Below are 15,579 nucleotides of genomic sequence, written 5' to 3' on the forward strand. Positions count from 1 at the left end.
ACAAGCAGAGAAAACACTCTAATTCTTAATCCCTCTGATTAGTGTTACCCCCTCCTACTGGGGCTTTGGTATGGGCATAGCCCTGAGGACGTGCATGTGCATGAAATGAGTTGGATGGAGCCTATATGCTGATGTCACGCTGCCACGTCCATGACCAGGAGCAGTAGCCATCTTGGAGAAGTCCTTTTGGTCAAAGATTGTAAGTCTCCATTTGAAAGTATACACAGTGCTGCTATACCAGTAGCTTTCTGGAGAAGTCCTTTTGGTCAAAGATTTCAAGTCTCTATTTGAAAGTATATACATTGCTGCTATACCAGTAAATTTCTGGTGAGTACATAGCGGTGCTGGATTGCCTCACTGGATTTCACAGCACCTGCTTGGAATTGAACACTGCTGTGTCTTGTAATGCCACGGACACGTTTCTTCATTTACCCACACTGATTGATTTCACTTTGACTTTTTACTGGATGTATTTTATTTGTTTATTTTATCATTTAGTTATAATTTGATCACATTTTGCACTTAGTTTTTATTGTGTGTTTTATAATATTCAATTTGCACTGGTGATATATTTTATCTTTATTTAATACTCAGCACTGCACTTTACATGTATAAGACTGTTCACTTTGCAGGGGGATTTTCACTCCACAAGGGACTTTTTTCCTTAGCTTAATGAATGTGCTGAAAATTCACTTTGCAAAGAATACCCAATCACATGCAAGGACCTTTTATGACCAAGCCCCAGAAGGAGGGTGAAACACATTAGATTAGTGAGTGAAGTGTTCTCTTTTTTTTTGTATGGAAATAAAGTTTGGAGAAATTGTTCACATAGTGGAATATGATCTTTCTCTTGGATTTATCTGTGTACTTATTTCACTAGCATCGTAGGTAAGTCTATGCAGAAAGAACCGGCATGCACGGTCACCCATAGTTAACATCCAGAAATCGGAAATCATCTCAGCTAATATGGCTACAGTCAACTGAAATCAGACTGCACTGAGCACTTTCCACTGCAACAGGCAGTGATCATCAAGTAAAATAAAGTATAATTCTCAACAAAATTAAAAAGTGCAGTACACATCTGCAACACATGCACATTTCTCCATATTTTATCCCTATTAAATGCTGCAAATACAGAGAAATACTTGGCAATCCAGTCAGAAAACCAATTAGTTCCTAACTTCCTATTGTTGGCTGAAAAGGTTGCTACTGCTGCATAGACATCCCAAGCAGCTTGGCCTGCTAAACCACAGAGCTCCATCTATCCCCATGTTTTACTGTTTTACTTTCAAGAACCTGCCTGCACACAAAAAAGGGCTCTTGGGAGATATAGTTCTGGAGGCTCACCTATGTTAACAGAAACTGAGCAAGAAATGTCTGGTAATGATGTACCAGTGAGTAATAAAAGCTGTTTCTCACTGCAGGAACAGGACAATAGAAAACAATAAATGTAGGGACATGCTGTAGAGGAGGAGAGAGAGGTTTTGGGGTCAATTTTTGCCATGACTATACAAATAATTTAAGGGGTAAAAATATTTAAACACATACTGTAAATGCTACAATGTTAAGTGAGCCTACAAATGCATAAATCAAATGTAGAGAGGACTATAGACAATACCTGGTTCACATATATTCTAAATTAGGAATTAGGTGATGAATCCCTAATTGCAGACTCTTACGTATGAAGCCTGGTCTTTGTTATGATGGTAAGTCTTAAGAGTCTTGTAAACAACAGCTTTTCGAACAGCAGTTGAGCACATATATTTATTTACGGCAGACTGCCAGTGAAAAGCTAAAACAAAAAATGTGCCAAAAATTAAATCAAGCTCAGGCATAAGTGTATTACTGTTTATACTACAGTTTCAAATTTTGATATTTTTATACTAATACACGTATTATATTCATCTGTGTCCCAAACCTGAACCTGGATGTGTGTCTAGGAATCATACAAGTTTAGACATGAGTTACCTGTGTTTTGAATTCTTTCCCTATACAGATGTTTACAAAGACCGCGAGTGCTGAGAGAGATGAAGGGAACAATCAGACCAATTGGGGGTATAGCAGGCCATCCCCTCAGGGGAACCTATTGATATTCTTCAAGTTCTTAATGGCAATTTTCCACTACTTACCAAGAATTACAGCATTCCACTCTATATATACTCAAAGACACAGGAGCCTAAAAATTCATGTACATGGGAATGCATTCATTGGATGTCGCTTAAAGTGAAACTCTGGGCAAAATACATTTCTAGTTACAGATGGAATACAGAAGGGTTAAAAAGTTTGCCAGATTTTAATTGCTGTCCATATCAGCACTGTGGAGATTTTGCCTTATTTCCTGTTCTGAAAAAAGAGGCAGCATCATTGGGGGACAATAACAGGCAATGCTTCTCCAAAATGTTTTATGTGCCATGTGCATATAGTGTTTTCCATTATTTCTTCCAGAGTAAGAGTGTTCATTTATTAAAGATACAATAACCTCTATCATGTCATTGTCTAGTGCCAGTTCTACCAAAGACAACAAAAAGTGAGAGGAAACTTCCGTAAAGTGATGGGAAATCTCATCTCTAACAGTTGTCATAGGAACAAATGTTACCACTGGATGGTTTCTCCTCCACTGCTGGTCCAGTGGCAATTAAAACATATTATACGTATAACGTGTCCATACTTTCCCAAAACTAGAAAACTGCTTTAACTTTATTATTACCTCTTTGTTCAGTTTTCGCCAACATTTTCTGTTTTTTCTGAATCTGCTCTCCCTCATATTTTACATATTTATATACCTTAGATTTGTCCGTCACTTTATAATATTCTCCCATTGAAGTCACATAGTTTGTACCTATAGCACACTCCAGAACTGTGGTACTACAATGATTCTCCTACTTGTACAATATAGCTAATAGTGATCTTAGAACAGATACAGGGAATTAAAATCAGTTGTTAAGCAGTTCAATAGCTTTGCTAGTGTGGAAAGAACTAATTATCATAGTTATCCGATAGGCCAGTGCTCAAAAGAACATAGTGGATAGTCTTTTGACTTGATGCACAAATTGGGTGTCTTGTGTAGTGTCCCGTGCTCAGCAACCACTCAAACCATTTTATCAGCCAACAAACACTCTAATTTGAACTAATAGAAACCATGTTTGTCTTTATATTGTTCTGGAGATCTCCCTGTGACTCATAAACATATAATTTATACAAACTAAGGTAAACTACTTCCTACTACTCATAATTAATGAGGAACAATCTGATTCGAAAAGTATGTTTCCATGTCCATTTTGCATTTGGGACTGTCTGAAAAGATTTCTAAACATATTTTCAGTTTTCTAAGGCTGCATAGGAATCTCTAAACACCTTAAAACACTGTAGGGGAGATTCACTGAAATGAGTGCACGCTGTGCATGGTAGCCAATCAGCTTCTAACGTTATCTTGTTCAATTAAGCTTTGGCAATATAACCTGGAAGCTGATTGGTTTCTAAGCAGAGCTGCACCAGATTTTGCACTCTCCAGTTTTCGTAGATAACCTGCTATATATGTTTGGCAAGCTTTCCAAATAGCTCAAAATGAAGGAGTCAAAATTTATCCCATCTTTATAAGCCCTGTCACTAAAAGGGCTCATTCAGACAGGTGATTAGTCTTGTCCTCTCTGTGGAGCTGCTTGCAGATGCATAGGCATCCACCTCGGAGCTCCGTGCAGGCAGCCCATACACATACACATTCAGCATTTGCATGGGCACAATTACATATGAAAGTTTGACATGCATCAGGAGAGGGAGCGTGGATCTGAGTGCAGACACCATGCGTTCAGATCTGTGCACCTGCTCTAAGAATTAATGGTAACCCAGCACATCTGTTAAAGTGGGTTTCTCTAGGGGACAGGAAAACACAATTTTGTGCAAGTTCCCTACCCACAAAGATGTGTATTCAGCAAGAAATGGAAAGAAAAAACCTCACGCAAAACAAAATCATTTTATACTTACCTGTTCTGGTGCCCGACTGTGGAATCTTTATATAATCTACTGTTGTGACATAGGGGCTGGCAGGTAGCACTGCAGAGTGCAGCAGGGAGTGTACAATAGGTATCCCAACATATCCAGAATTGTTTTGGATGTGAAGATCCTTCATGTTGCTTTGCTCAGCAATAGAGAAAAGATTCTCTGAACAGGTGCCAGGACAATTAAGTATAAAAGCTTTTTTTTTATTTCTTAGTGTTTTTTTTAGTGACAAAGTCATTATAAGGTGTCATTAGACATGGTGGAAGGTAAAGATCAGACTCAATGTTGATCACTCTTTAGAAAGATTTGTGTAAAATGCTGTAAAGTAAGAATGCTTTAAAAAAACTACATATTTGAATTGTTTATTTTATATACAAAATGCAAATTGAGCAAACAGCAGAAAAATCTAAATCAAATTATTTTTTGGATTAATATTTGGTGTAACTACCCTTCAAACCAGTTTTAATTCAATTAATCAAGCTCTTCTGAAGAAGCACAAAGAAATGGGCAATGTTGAGAACTGTAGAGATAGTGGTCGGCCAAAGAAATTTAATGGAGCAGATGAAAGATAAATCTTGTTTACTTCCCTTCAACATCGGATGATTTCCAGCAGTGCCATCAGAAAAAAACTGGCAGAAACCAGTGGGGCCCAGGTACACCCATCTACTATCCAGAGAAGTCTGGTCAGAATTAGTCTTCATGGAAGAATTGTGGCCAAAAAGCCATACCTCCAACATAGAAGCAAGGCAAGCAACTCAACCATGCATGGAAACATAGGAATTGGGGTGCAGAAAAATGGAACAAGGTGCTCTGGAATGATGAGGCAAAATTTGAAATATTTTATTTATTTGTTTAAGGTACTTATATAGCGCTGTCAATTTTACGCAGCGATTTACATATATATTGTACATTCACATCAGTCCCTAACCCTCAAGGGGTGTACAATCTAAGGTCCCTAACTTAAATTCATACATACTAGGGACAATTTGGACAGGAATCAATTCACCTACCAGCATGTCTTTGGTGTGTGGGAGGAAACTGGAGTACCCAGAGGTGACCCACGCAGGCACAGAGAGAACATGCAAACTCCAGGCAGGTGGTGCCGTGGTTGGGCTTCGAACCAACGACCCTAGAACTGCCAGGCGGAAGTGCTAACCATTTAGCCACTGTGCTGCCCGTAGGATATTTGGCTGTAACAGGAGGCAGTTTGCTCGCCGAAGGGCTGGACAGCAGTATAATAATGAGTGTTCGCAGACAACAGTGAAGCATGGTAGGACTGCATTTGTGCAAATGAGTTGAGTCTGTCTGGGGTTACATGAACAGACAGAAGAATTTGAGACAGCCTATATCAACAGAAGATCTGTGGTTAGTTCTCCAAGATGTTTGGAACACCTTTCTGCCGAGTTCCTTCAAAAATGTAAAAACTGTGTGCAAGTGTACCTAGAAGAATTGATGCTTTGAAGGCAAAGGGAGGTCGCATATAAATTTGATCTGGACTTCTCTTCTGTTCATTTACTTTCCCTTTTGGTAATTGATAAAAATAAACTATGAGCACATTTTTTTTTCCTGAATGCACTCTTAATATACAGCATTTTTGCACAACTGCCTATAACTTTTCACACAATACTGTATATATATATATATATATATATATATATATATATATATATAGTTTATTATATGTGTCTGAGAAGGAATGTTTATCTCAGGAGAAAAATTGCACTGAGGTAAAAAAAATATCTAGTCCAGCCCGTTATTCCCCTAAATTGGTTGGGTAGGGAGCATTTGCATATGCCTCATAGTGCCCATAATATTGTCTCCCAAACCAGCTGTTGATTGACACCTTTGGAAACTAGAAAACTCAGTCATCGATTCCATGTCTCTACCTGTACACATGATAGTGATTGCTATTGTATCTCTTTCAAAAAAATTTCAATAAAACTCTATTGAAAGGAAACTAGAAAACGAAAATAAATTGTATGTACAGGTATTGTTTATGTTCATACAAAAATTATTTTTATTAAAAATGAAGTTACATGTGCTTGAAAAGTCTACTGTTAATGTTTTAAAAACCATGTTTTGTTTTATAGTTCAAAATGATATATGTATTATAGATGGGAGCAGCTATAAATTCTAATTACATGTGTAGGCTCAGATTACTGCTTTGCAGTGCTACAGTGGTTTTGCATTTCTGCTCCTACTCCCATTCAAAGTCTGTAGGGTTAATTTGCTAAAAGCAAATAGGCTGCTCACTTTGCAAGGAAAGATGCACTTTTCAGGGAAATTTGCTTCAGATTTTAGTGAATGTGGTGAAGTTTCACTTTGTAAAGAATACTCAATCACATGCAATAAAAAAAAACAGCATTTTTGCTTGATTGACTGCTGGAAGTCAGCAGAGCTTGACTTCATTTACTCTGGGGCAAATTCGCTTGTAAAGTGCAACTTTCTTTGAAAAGTAAACAGCCTATTTGATATAGAGAATTAACTCCTCCTCCTCCCAAATGAGTTGTCTGCCTCATTGGAAACAATGCATTTCCTGTGTAGCTAATATCCTATCTTAAGAGCTGTTAATAAAGAAAGACAATGAAGTACAAGCTGGTAACATTGGGAATAATTACACTATGATAAACACTGAGATAATCACTTAAAATATGTATTCATTGAAATTATACTATACTTTCTGTTAAACAGTTGCATGGGCATCCAATTGCAGATGTAATAAGTGCTGGATTTATCATTTGCACATTTTGCTGCTTTGGTGTGTCTTCATGTCACAACCATCTATTGTCAGCAATTTTCTCTATAAACCAATATACTATAAACAAGTACGCTACCAATACATTTTATCTAAATCTGTGTGCACACTTGATATAAAATTGTTCTTGTTGAATGATACAAAGCACTATGTCTGGCTGATGTCCTGTGAGCATTTATGAGATGTTCAGTCTTTCATCATACAAGCTTAAAGAGTAACTCCGCTTTTGTTGGCAAAAAAACATTCCCGTCTGGGTGATCAATGTACATTACATTGCAAGGATTTTAACAAAGTTTGTTGCAGATTCCTACCTTTTGTTATTCTGAAGGAATAGCTGTTTGTCTATGTCCATGGGCAGAGTGAATCTGTATGGGAGTGGTTTTATAATTATCAGTCAGCTGCAGCACCTGCAGGACTTTAATAAGGAAAATTGCAGAGTCTGCATCCCTTAAGATGGAATTCCCCTTTGGGAGTATCTCGACAAAAATTACATTTTGTTGCAGGTGGTACCAGAAATCTGACTTGTATCTTAGTGCAGACTTCTGGGAAAATCATTGAGTCAATCATACAAGCAGGACATGATTTTTCTGGGGGGCTTTCTGTAAACATTCTGTGTACAGAACACCTCCAGGTGGACATATTGCATTGCATTTTATAGAAAATTACAGTGCTTCAGATTGAAAAGGAAAGGCAATTTTTAATAACATTCACATATAATATGACTTGAGTATATGCTATATATACTGTATGTTTTTTTTTTTATTTGCTACTTTTTTCCCACAAAAGTGGAGTTACCCTTCAAGGATCTTCTTATATATCTCTTTCCAAAGTATTTGACCAGCCCGCATGTGGAAAGACCACATACGACTATGCCTAGGGCCAGGGGTGGACTGACAACTCATGGGGCCCCCGGGCAACAGGGGATCATGGGGCCCCTGTGTCCTCGCCCACAATCAAACTACACCCAAAAAGCCTATGAAAAGTTACCAGGGGCATCTCATGGGGCCCCCTACTGACCCCGGGCCCTCGGGCAGTGCCCGAGTTCCCAAATGGTCAGTCTGCCCCTGCCTAGGGCATGTTCTCTTTATTTCATTATCTTATGACTTTTCCCTCTTATGTATTATCTTCCAAGGATTTCAAGACATGGATTATGGCCTTGTCAATGGGCTTTTGTTTGTGTCAAACAGGTTTTGCACTCCTATACAAGTTTATTGGAAAACAAACAGCTTTAAGCAGGTCAAATGCAAGTCAGAAGGAGGTCAACTGCAGGTGCACCTGTCAATGAATTCTGAATGATCTCAGAAACATCTCAATCTGAAGTCAAATTGATGTCATCAACACATGTCCAAAGTCCTTCAACGCAGGCCCTATTTACGTATTTATGAACGTAACTCTAAAACTAGAAAGATCTCTAATGAGAAAAGGAACTGCACAGTTGTAGATTGTTTTTGTGATTTTCTCACAATACAAAAACATTTAATAAATTAAACTTTTACTGTACATTCAATGCACATAATGCACATATAATTTTAATTATTTAGTAAAATGTGTACTTACAGCTGCCACTTCTATGTATTTAAAGTAAATGCAAAGCCAAAACTTTTTTTGGCTTTTGCCTACATAGAGTATGGTTAAAACCCTTGCTGACTTGCAGAATTTGTTTCCACTGCCTGTGCGCCACTGGGGAGATTTCCCTTCTCTTACTGTCCCATAGACTCAACAGGAAGGGACATCTCTCCATGAGACAATACATTTTCTAGACAGCTGTCACCTGAACAAATGTGCCCATAGGTAGATTTTGCTGTTCCCATTCAGTTAACAACCATAGCAATTTAAATTTACCATCACTTTCTCTATTGGTGACAATGGTTGTTGGGACAAGTAAAATTTCCAAGCAGGGACACAGCAATTTCAAACCGTCACCAATCCAATCTAACGTTTCAGCTCAGATACACGAAGTGGCCATAATGAAACATACAGCAGTATTCACAACAGTTACTTGCACATACAATTTTTGTTTAATGAAACAAATACATATTCAAAACATTAAAACTAGGTCCACCTGAAAATTATATTACATGTTTGAGAGGATAATTATAGGCTTAAGCATGCCATAGACAGTTCGAATCACAGCAAGTTAAGCAGGAACTGGCCAAGATTCCAACAATGTATGGGCAGGCTGAAAGTACCCAAGTTGATCAATCAATCAACTTGGGTACAACCAATGTGATTATCGCTAGTGGCTGTTATAGCCACTAGAAATAATCAGCGTACCTTAGATTGTACGCCCCTTGAGGGTTAGGGACTGATGTGAATGTACAATATATATGTAAAGCGCAGCGTAATTTGACGGCGCTATATAAGTACTTGGAATAAATAAATAAATAAATGTCTTCTCCTGGCAGGGGCGGCTTCCCCTGCCCCCCCCCCCTCTCCATACTGGGAGAAAACAATAGCTTGGTGGGAAGGATACCCCTGTCAACACTGTCTGTGTTGAAAATTTGCACCATCTATGGTCTGCCTTAAACACAAGCAACCTTATGGCAAACCTTTGTTTTATACACTTGCTTGGTGAATAAATGCTAACACATTGGGGTTTATTTAATAAATGCAAATAGGGTGTTCACTTTGCAAGTGAATTTGCGCCAGAGCTTAATAAATGAGGTGAAACTCTGCTGATCCAATCACGTGCAAGCAACATGATTTTTTCTTAATTTTCCTTGCATGTGACTGGACACTTTAATTTATTTTTGGTAAAGTAAAACTTCACCACATTCAGGAAGCTCTGCAGCAAATTCCCTTGCAAAGTGAACAATATATTTGCCTTTAGTAAATCAACCCCATTTTATCTAGGGCCAGATTGGGCAATGTGTGTTTCTTTAGCGTTAAAGGAACTGTAAGTTCCAGCAACCAGTGCTTGGTAGAAGATGAAGCATAGCTGAGGTGTCTCAACTGCTGAAGGACTGCTGCTTCTTGCTGCCAAGCTCCAGGATCACTTCTGACTACAGATAAAACTGAAATGTGGACAGCAGCGAATGTAAGGGATTTTTAAACCAATGATAATGAGTTAGAGAAGTAGTTTTGAAGATACAGTACATAACAAAGCAATCCCATTTATTTATATAGCCCCTTAATGTTTGCAATACAGGTAATATAACTCACAGGCATCAAGACGGCGGAGGACCCGGGCATGGTGGGGTTGGGTAGAGTGCCAGGCATAGAGGCGGGCATGGGTTGTCTTTGTCGGTTGTGTAGATGTAATAATGAGGAAAGAGAGCCCGGGACAGGCCTATAAAGAGAAGTGAAATCATGGTAAGAATTACAGACAGTATAAACATTTAAGGGCTGTACATCGTATTACATGTCAGGCTAACTCCATAGATGCCTGATATTTTGACCTAGGTTTTCTGCACAACCTTTCCTTAAATGCTCCCCATTCATGAACACTTTTTTCATATTATCAGAGGAGGACAGGTTACAATAACAGGGGTACACCAGCAGTTTACAGCAGTCATTGACCAAAAACTTGACTGTTATGCTTTCCAGACTACACAAGAACGTACGCCAAAATCACATTTGATCTGCCTTCACTTTCTATTTCTGGCAGCATTGTATATACTAAAAGTAAATACCAGATAGAAGTATGGAAAACAGCATCCACTATGGAAGCAACAATGTGGTGACCTATCTAATACAGCCACAAGCTCATAAAATGCCAATAAGGTAAACAAAAACTATCAATTTAAATGCACAAGTACACCTAAATTGAAAGTATTGGGTGTAATTTTTTTTACTCCACCTGTAAATTTGATCAGTGCAATGTAAATATTGTTACTAAGGTGTTTTAAAGAGACTGTCCCCTTGACCCAATCAGGTCAAAGTGACAGAGTCTCTCAAAATCCCATCCCTTAATTTCATGTTTATGAGTTCCTCCACCAGTCCATTGTTCCTTTGATGCCCTTAGGAAATATGTGATCCTTCCAAGTATCTATCTTGGAGGCAGTGTTTGTGCCAAAGCAGCCAGTTGTCATTCCACTATCACCAAAAGAGAAGAATGTCCCCAGTACTGTGTAAGCCGAAACACCATCCAACACAAAGCTTACACATGATTTGAATTAATTTTTGTATCAGTGACATTGGTCACAAAAACAAATCTACCTAGCAGGTGTATAGACAGCAATAAAAACTTGACAGGAGTTTTAATCCCTCCCTACTTTATCCAAGATGTCAAAAGTTTTGGCCGTGCATTCACTTTAAGTTTGAAAATCTTCTTTCTTTATATTTTTAATCATTTGTACACGAACATAGCCAATTTTTCTCATTACATATGGTTACTAATAGGGTTGATGTACTACATGCAAATGGACCGTTAAATTTTCAAGGAAGTTGCAGTATGCAAAGGAATATTCCCCAGAGATTAGTGAATGAGAAGAAGCTCTGCTGACTTCCATCATCCAAACATGTGCAAGCAAAAATGTTGTATTTTTATTTATCTTTCAAAGTGAAATATCACCACATTCACTAAGCTCTACAAAAAAAATCCTTTACAAACTGTAACTTCCCTTGCATAGTCAACAGCCTATTTGTCTTTAGTAAATCAACCCTTTACATAATGGAGCTTCACAGATGTAGTTGGCACACTGACGTTCATTGTTTCCTGCAGTGGCTCTCTCTGACAAGTGAGTTTCTGAAAGGGGTCCCACTGGATGAAACAATGAAAGTCAGTAGGCCTGCAGGATCTGAGAGGGTGAATGTCACCTGAAGACACTTCTGTATTCATTGACTGTATGAAGTCCTAAGTTTTCATGTACACTAGAAGCAAACAACTGGATAAAAAAGCGCTAATATTTTAGTGTTTTAGCGTGTAGAAGTGTTTGGCATAGTGTGTAAGCTATGTTTAGTAGCTGTAACCTTAAGGAGCAGGGTCACAGGCTTCCTTAACAACTCTGATGACGGCTGATAATGCATTCATTGGTAAGGACACAGTGACTGCCTTGCCGGACCGCTCTTTAACCATTTCAGTGCCGGGCACTTTTACCCCCTTCCTGCCCAGACCATTTTTCAGGTTTCAGCGCTCTCACACTTTGAATGACTATTGCGCGGTCATACAACATTGTACACAAACTAAAATTTGATCATTTTCTTCACACAACTAGAGCTTTCTTTTGGTGGTATTTAATCACCACTGGGGTTTTTATTTTTTGCTAAATTAACCAAAAAAGTCCAAAAATTTTGAATAAAAACCCCCTTTTTTTTGTTTCTGTTATAAAAGTTTGCAAATAAATAATTGTTCTTCATAAATTTAGGCCAAAATGTATTCTACTACATGTCTTTGGTGCAAATAACCCAAATTAGGATGTATTTTTTAGTTTGTAGGAAAGTTATAGAGTTCACAAACTATGGTATAGATCTGAGTATTGATCAATCCTGAAGTACTGACGGCCAATCTAATTTCTTGAGGTCCAAGAATGTCAGAACAGTACAGATATTCCCCAAATGACCCCTTTTTGCAAAGTAGACAGTCCGATGTATTTCATAAGAGACATAGCAAGTTTTTTGAAGTTGTATTTTTTTTGTCACCATTTTTCGGAAAATAAAAAATTAAAAAAATTATTTTCTCTATTTTTTTTTACATACTGTCACCAGTGAAGTACAGCGTCATCATATAACTGGCATTGTGGTGATCAGGGACACTGACTGGTGACAGTATGAAAAAAAAATATATATAATTTTTTTTCCATTTTGTTTTTATTTTTTATTACATTTTTTTCTTTTTTTTTCATATTTCACTATGACCAAAGTAGTACAATGTTACCATAGTAACATTGTACTACTTTGGGGAAGTGATCAGTATTTTTTTTTTTTTTTACACAATTTGCTTATAGCAAAGAATTACTTTGCTATAAGCAAGCATTTACCTGAATGACATCGATTCATTCAGGGTTTTTTTTTTTTGTGCTTAGCTGTGATTTGGCCATGGTTAATCACATGACACAGCTGGGCTGTGATTGGCTCATTCCCTGTGTCCATTCACAGCTAGACACTAGTATACAATGGATGGCATGAATGAAGCCATCCATTGTATACAACTGTCATGTGACCTGCTGTGATTGGTCACAGCAGGCCACATGGTACCGGCAATGGGGCCGGTACTCAGATCTGTCATCGGCCATGTCCGAGGTACACGGCCGGTGACAGATCGCTCCGCTGCGCGGCTCTGCAGGTGTGCAAACTGCGCATGCCCGGGAGGACGCCATATGGCATCCACCCGGAACGCTGAAGGATTTTGCCGGACGCCAAACGACCATTGGCTGGGCGGCTAATGGTTAACAACCAGCTATTCACTAGTTGTCAAGGAAACTAGTTGTCGAGGACTCCTCTTAGAAAAAAAAAAATGATGGGCACTGGCGTTTAGCAATGTTTAGGAGAGTTTAGAACCTGTCAGTGTTTTTTCTGGCAAAACTCTACTTCTCCAGAACACACTGGCAGTGGGTTTTTTTTTCTGCTACTAAATTCACTGTTACAAAACGCTACTAAAAGCCTACATGTGCATGATTACATAGGTTAACATGCACGAGAGTTTAGAGGCAGTATAAAAACCGTCTGACACCCCTAATAGTGGCGTCAAAAACATCCAGTGTGCATGAGGCCTAAATGTTCAGTAAAAGTAAAGATTATTAGGATATATTTAACTATGTTTGAAGCTAATCAGGTAACTGGACCTTTATCAACCCAAAAATAGCCACGGGCAAAAGCCTTTCTGGCAGATAACAAGGCTTCCAAATAGCTACTGGGAGCCTGAAATGTAGCAGATATACAAAGCCATTACTCTGTTATGGTTAATATTAGGCAGAGATCTACAGTACATCTACCACTTACAACATAATAAAATAATAATAAAAAGACTTCGGACACCATAATTATAACATCAAGATGACTATAAAATGAATGAAATGTAAACTGAGGAGCATGCTTTAAAGCTCATTGCCAAATATCAAACCAAGAAAACTATATCTGTGAAGAAAGAAAGCAAATATAACATTTGGGAAAGCTAAAATTACTTTTGTACCTTTAAACTGAAAGATAATAGCAAATAACAGTGCTAATAAAAATATTGACAAGGTATGTCTCAATAATACAATTATTAAAAATTTACAAAATGTATATAATGATAGGTAAATATATAGGAAAGGTTATGTCATAATGGATAAGTTGAGGAGCAGATTGGGTGCCTCGGGGTAAACCTGCATAATAAAATACATGTAATGGGTTTAAAGGAAGTTCAAATCATTTCAATATTATCTTCTTTATTTTGTCCACACATAGCAATCTTTCACACAGTACATTAACCCCACAAAGGACTGCCCAGATCTGAATGATGAACCCTGATACAGATGTTCTAATTCAGCTTTACTGTTTGCACTGTATAAAACTGCCTGTAAATGTGAACATAAGACAACCATTTCTTGAGCCTACACAAATCATTCAAATCAAAAAAGGATCCTATGTCTAAACATACACTGCAACCTCTGTAGACACCCCCAGTTCAACCAATATAACGAAAAAAAGTCTCAGAATGATTTTTTTGCAAACAATGGCTATAAATATGCTGTCGTTTGTATATGCTTAGTGTAGAAACAGGCACATTCAGCTAAGTCAATTTATGGAAAAAAATTTCATAAAGGTGTTCTTTAATTGGCTGAATATTCCATGCACAGTCTAACATCTATAGATAGGATATAAATGCTGGTGAAGCTGTGTTATGCCCCAAACACACGATAAGAAAATCGTCCGAAAAAGTTTACGGAACCACTGATTGAACGATTTTCTTTTCATTGATGAGCAGGATGTTTTAACCGATAATAATATTGTGAACGAAAATATCCGGTTGAACCACAGTGAAAAATGTTGTCGTTTCGCATATGAACTACCAATTTTCTTTGCGGTGGTATGACCAGGGGTGTATTTACCACAAGGCAAACAAGGCATTTGCCTAGGGTGGCACTTTTCAAGGGGGCAGCACTGTCCCCTGGAAGAAGAGACAGAAGAAGGGAAACACGCGGCATGGGGACCGGGTGGAATCCAAGAGAGGCTGCGGGCTCCTTGGCGATGAATGCTGAGCCTTACTCTTATTCCAGGGGATGTCTGGAGCTGTGCAAGTGGGTGTCTTTCGCTCTTTCTCGCTGTAGGGTGGGATGGGGGTTGGGTTGGCTGGTGTACAGAGGGTGGTGATAGTGGAAGGCTCTCCTGGGTGGGGGGGTTCGATTTTTGTGTTGCCTATGCTAGCACAAAGCCTAAATACACCACTGGGTATGACGGTCGTACGAAAAAAATCTATCAAGCGCTATCACGCATGAGCAGAAACAGAAGATGACTCAGATGTTTATGTCCAAGGAATCTTCGTAAACACGAACGAAAAATCCAAATGTTAAAAGTAGATTAGCCTAATGAGATAATGAAACCAGAATTCTGCATATTATATGTTTATGTATCACTATTTATGTGTATAGTTAATGTAATAAACTATATTATACTCATTGCTGTTAATTGTTGTGTATATCGCTCGTTCTGGCTGGAAGGGCATGGCTACAAGGTCACATGCACACTGCATCACTTCCACTTGTATGGAAGACGTCAACACTATGTATTGCCCGACGAACGGGTTTTTTAGATTGGTTAATGTGGGCCACGATTTTGACCAACAAACAAACGCCTCTCGGTTGTTGGGTGACCGATCGGTCAATTTTCTAACCGTGTATTCCCACCTTAAGGGGCATAAGAAATTTGTATGCTCTCCCTGAGTTGTTATGGGTTTCCTACAGATAGTT

At 38.3% G+C, this 15,579-nt stretch overlaps 1 protein-coding gene across 3 annotated transcripts in view; it reads right to left on the reverse strand.

Moving 5' to 3' along the window:
- CREB5 (cAMP responsive element binding protein 5) overlaps positions 1 to 15,579 on the reverse strand; it is a 567,180-nt gene that overhangs the window by 132,549 nt on the left and 419,052 nt on the right. For all 3 annotated transcript variants that reach the window (XM_089669884.1, XM_089669883.1, XM_089669886.1), the window contains exon 6: positions 9,914 to 10,040. In XM_089669884.1, the coding sequence (XP_089526010.1) occupies positions 9,914 to 10,040 (127 nt within the window). The remainder of the gene's footprint in view (positions 1 to 9,913; positions 10,041 to 15,579) is intronic.

Source organism: Staurois parvus, unplaced genomic scaffold, assembly GCF_062004578.1.
Source record: "Staurois parvus isolate SC_StPar_1 unplaced genomic scaffold, SC_StPar_1.0 ptg000082l, whole genome shotgun sequence".
NCBI lineage: Eukaryota > Metazoa > Chordata > Amphibia > Anura > Ranidae > Staurois > Staurois parvus.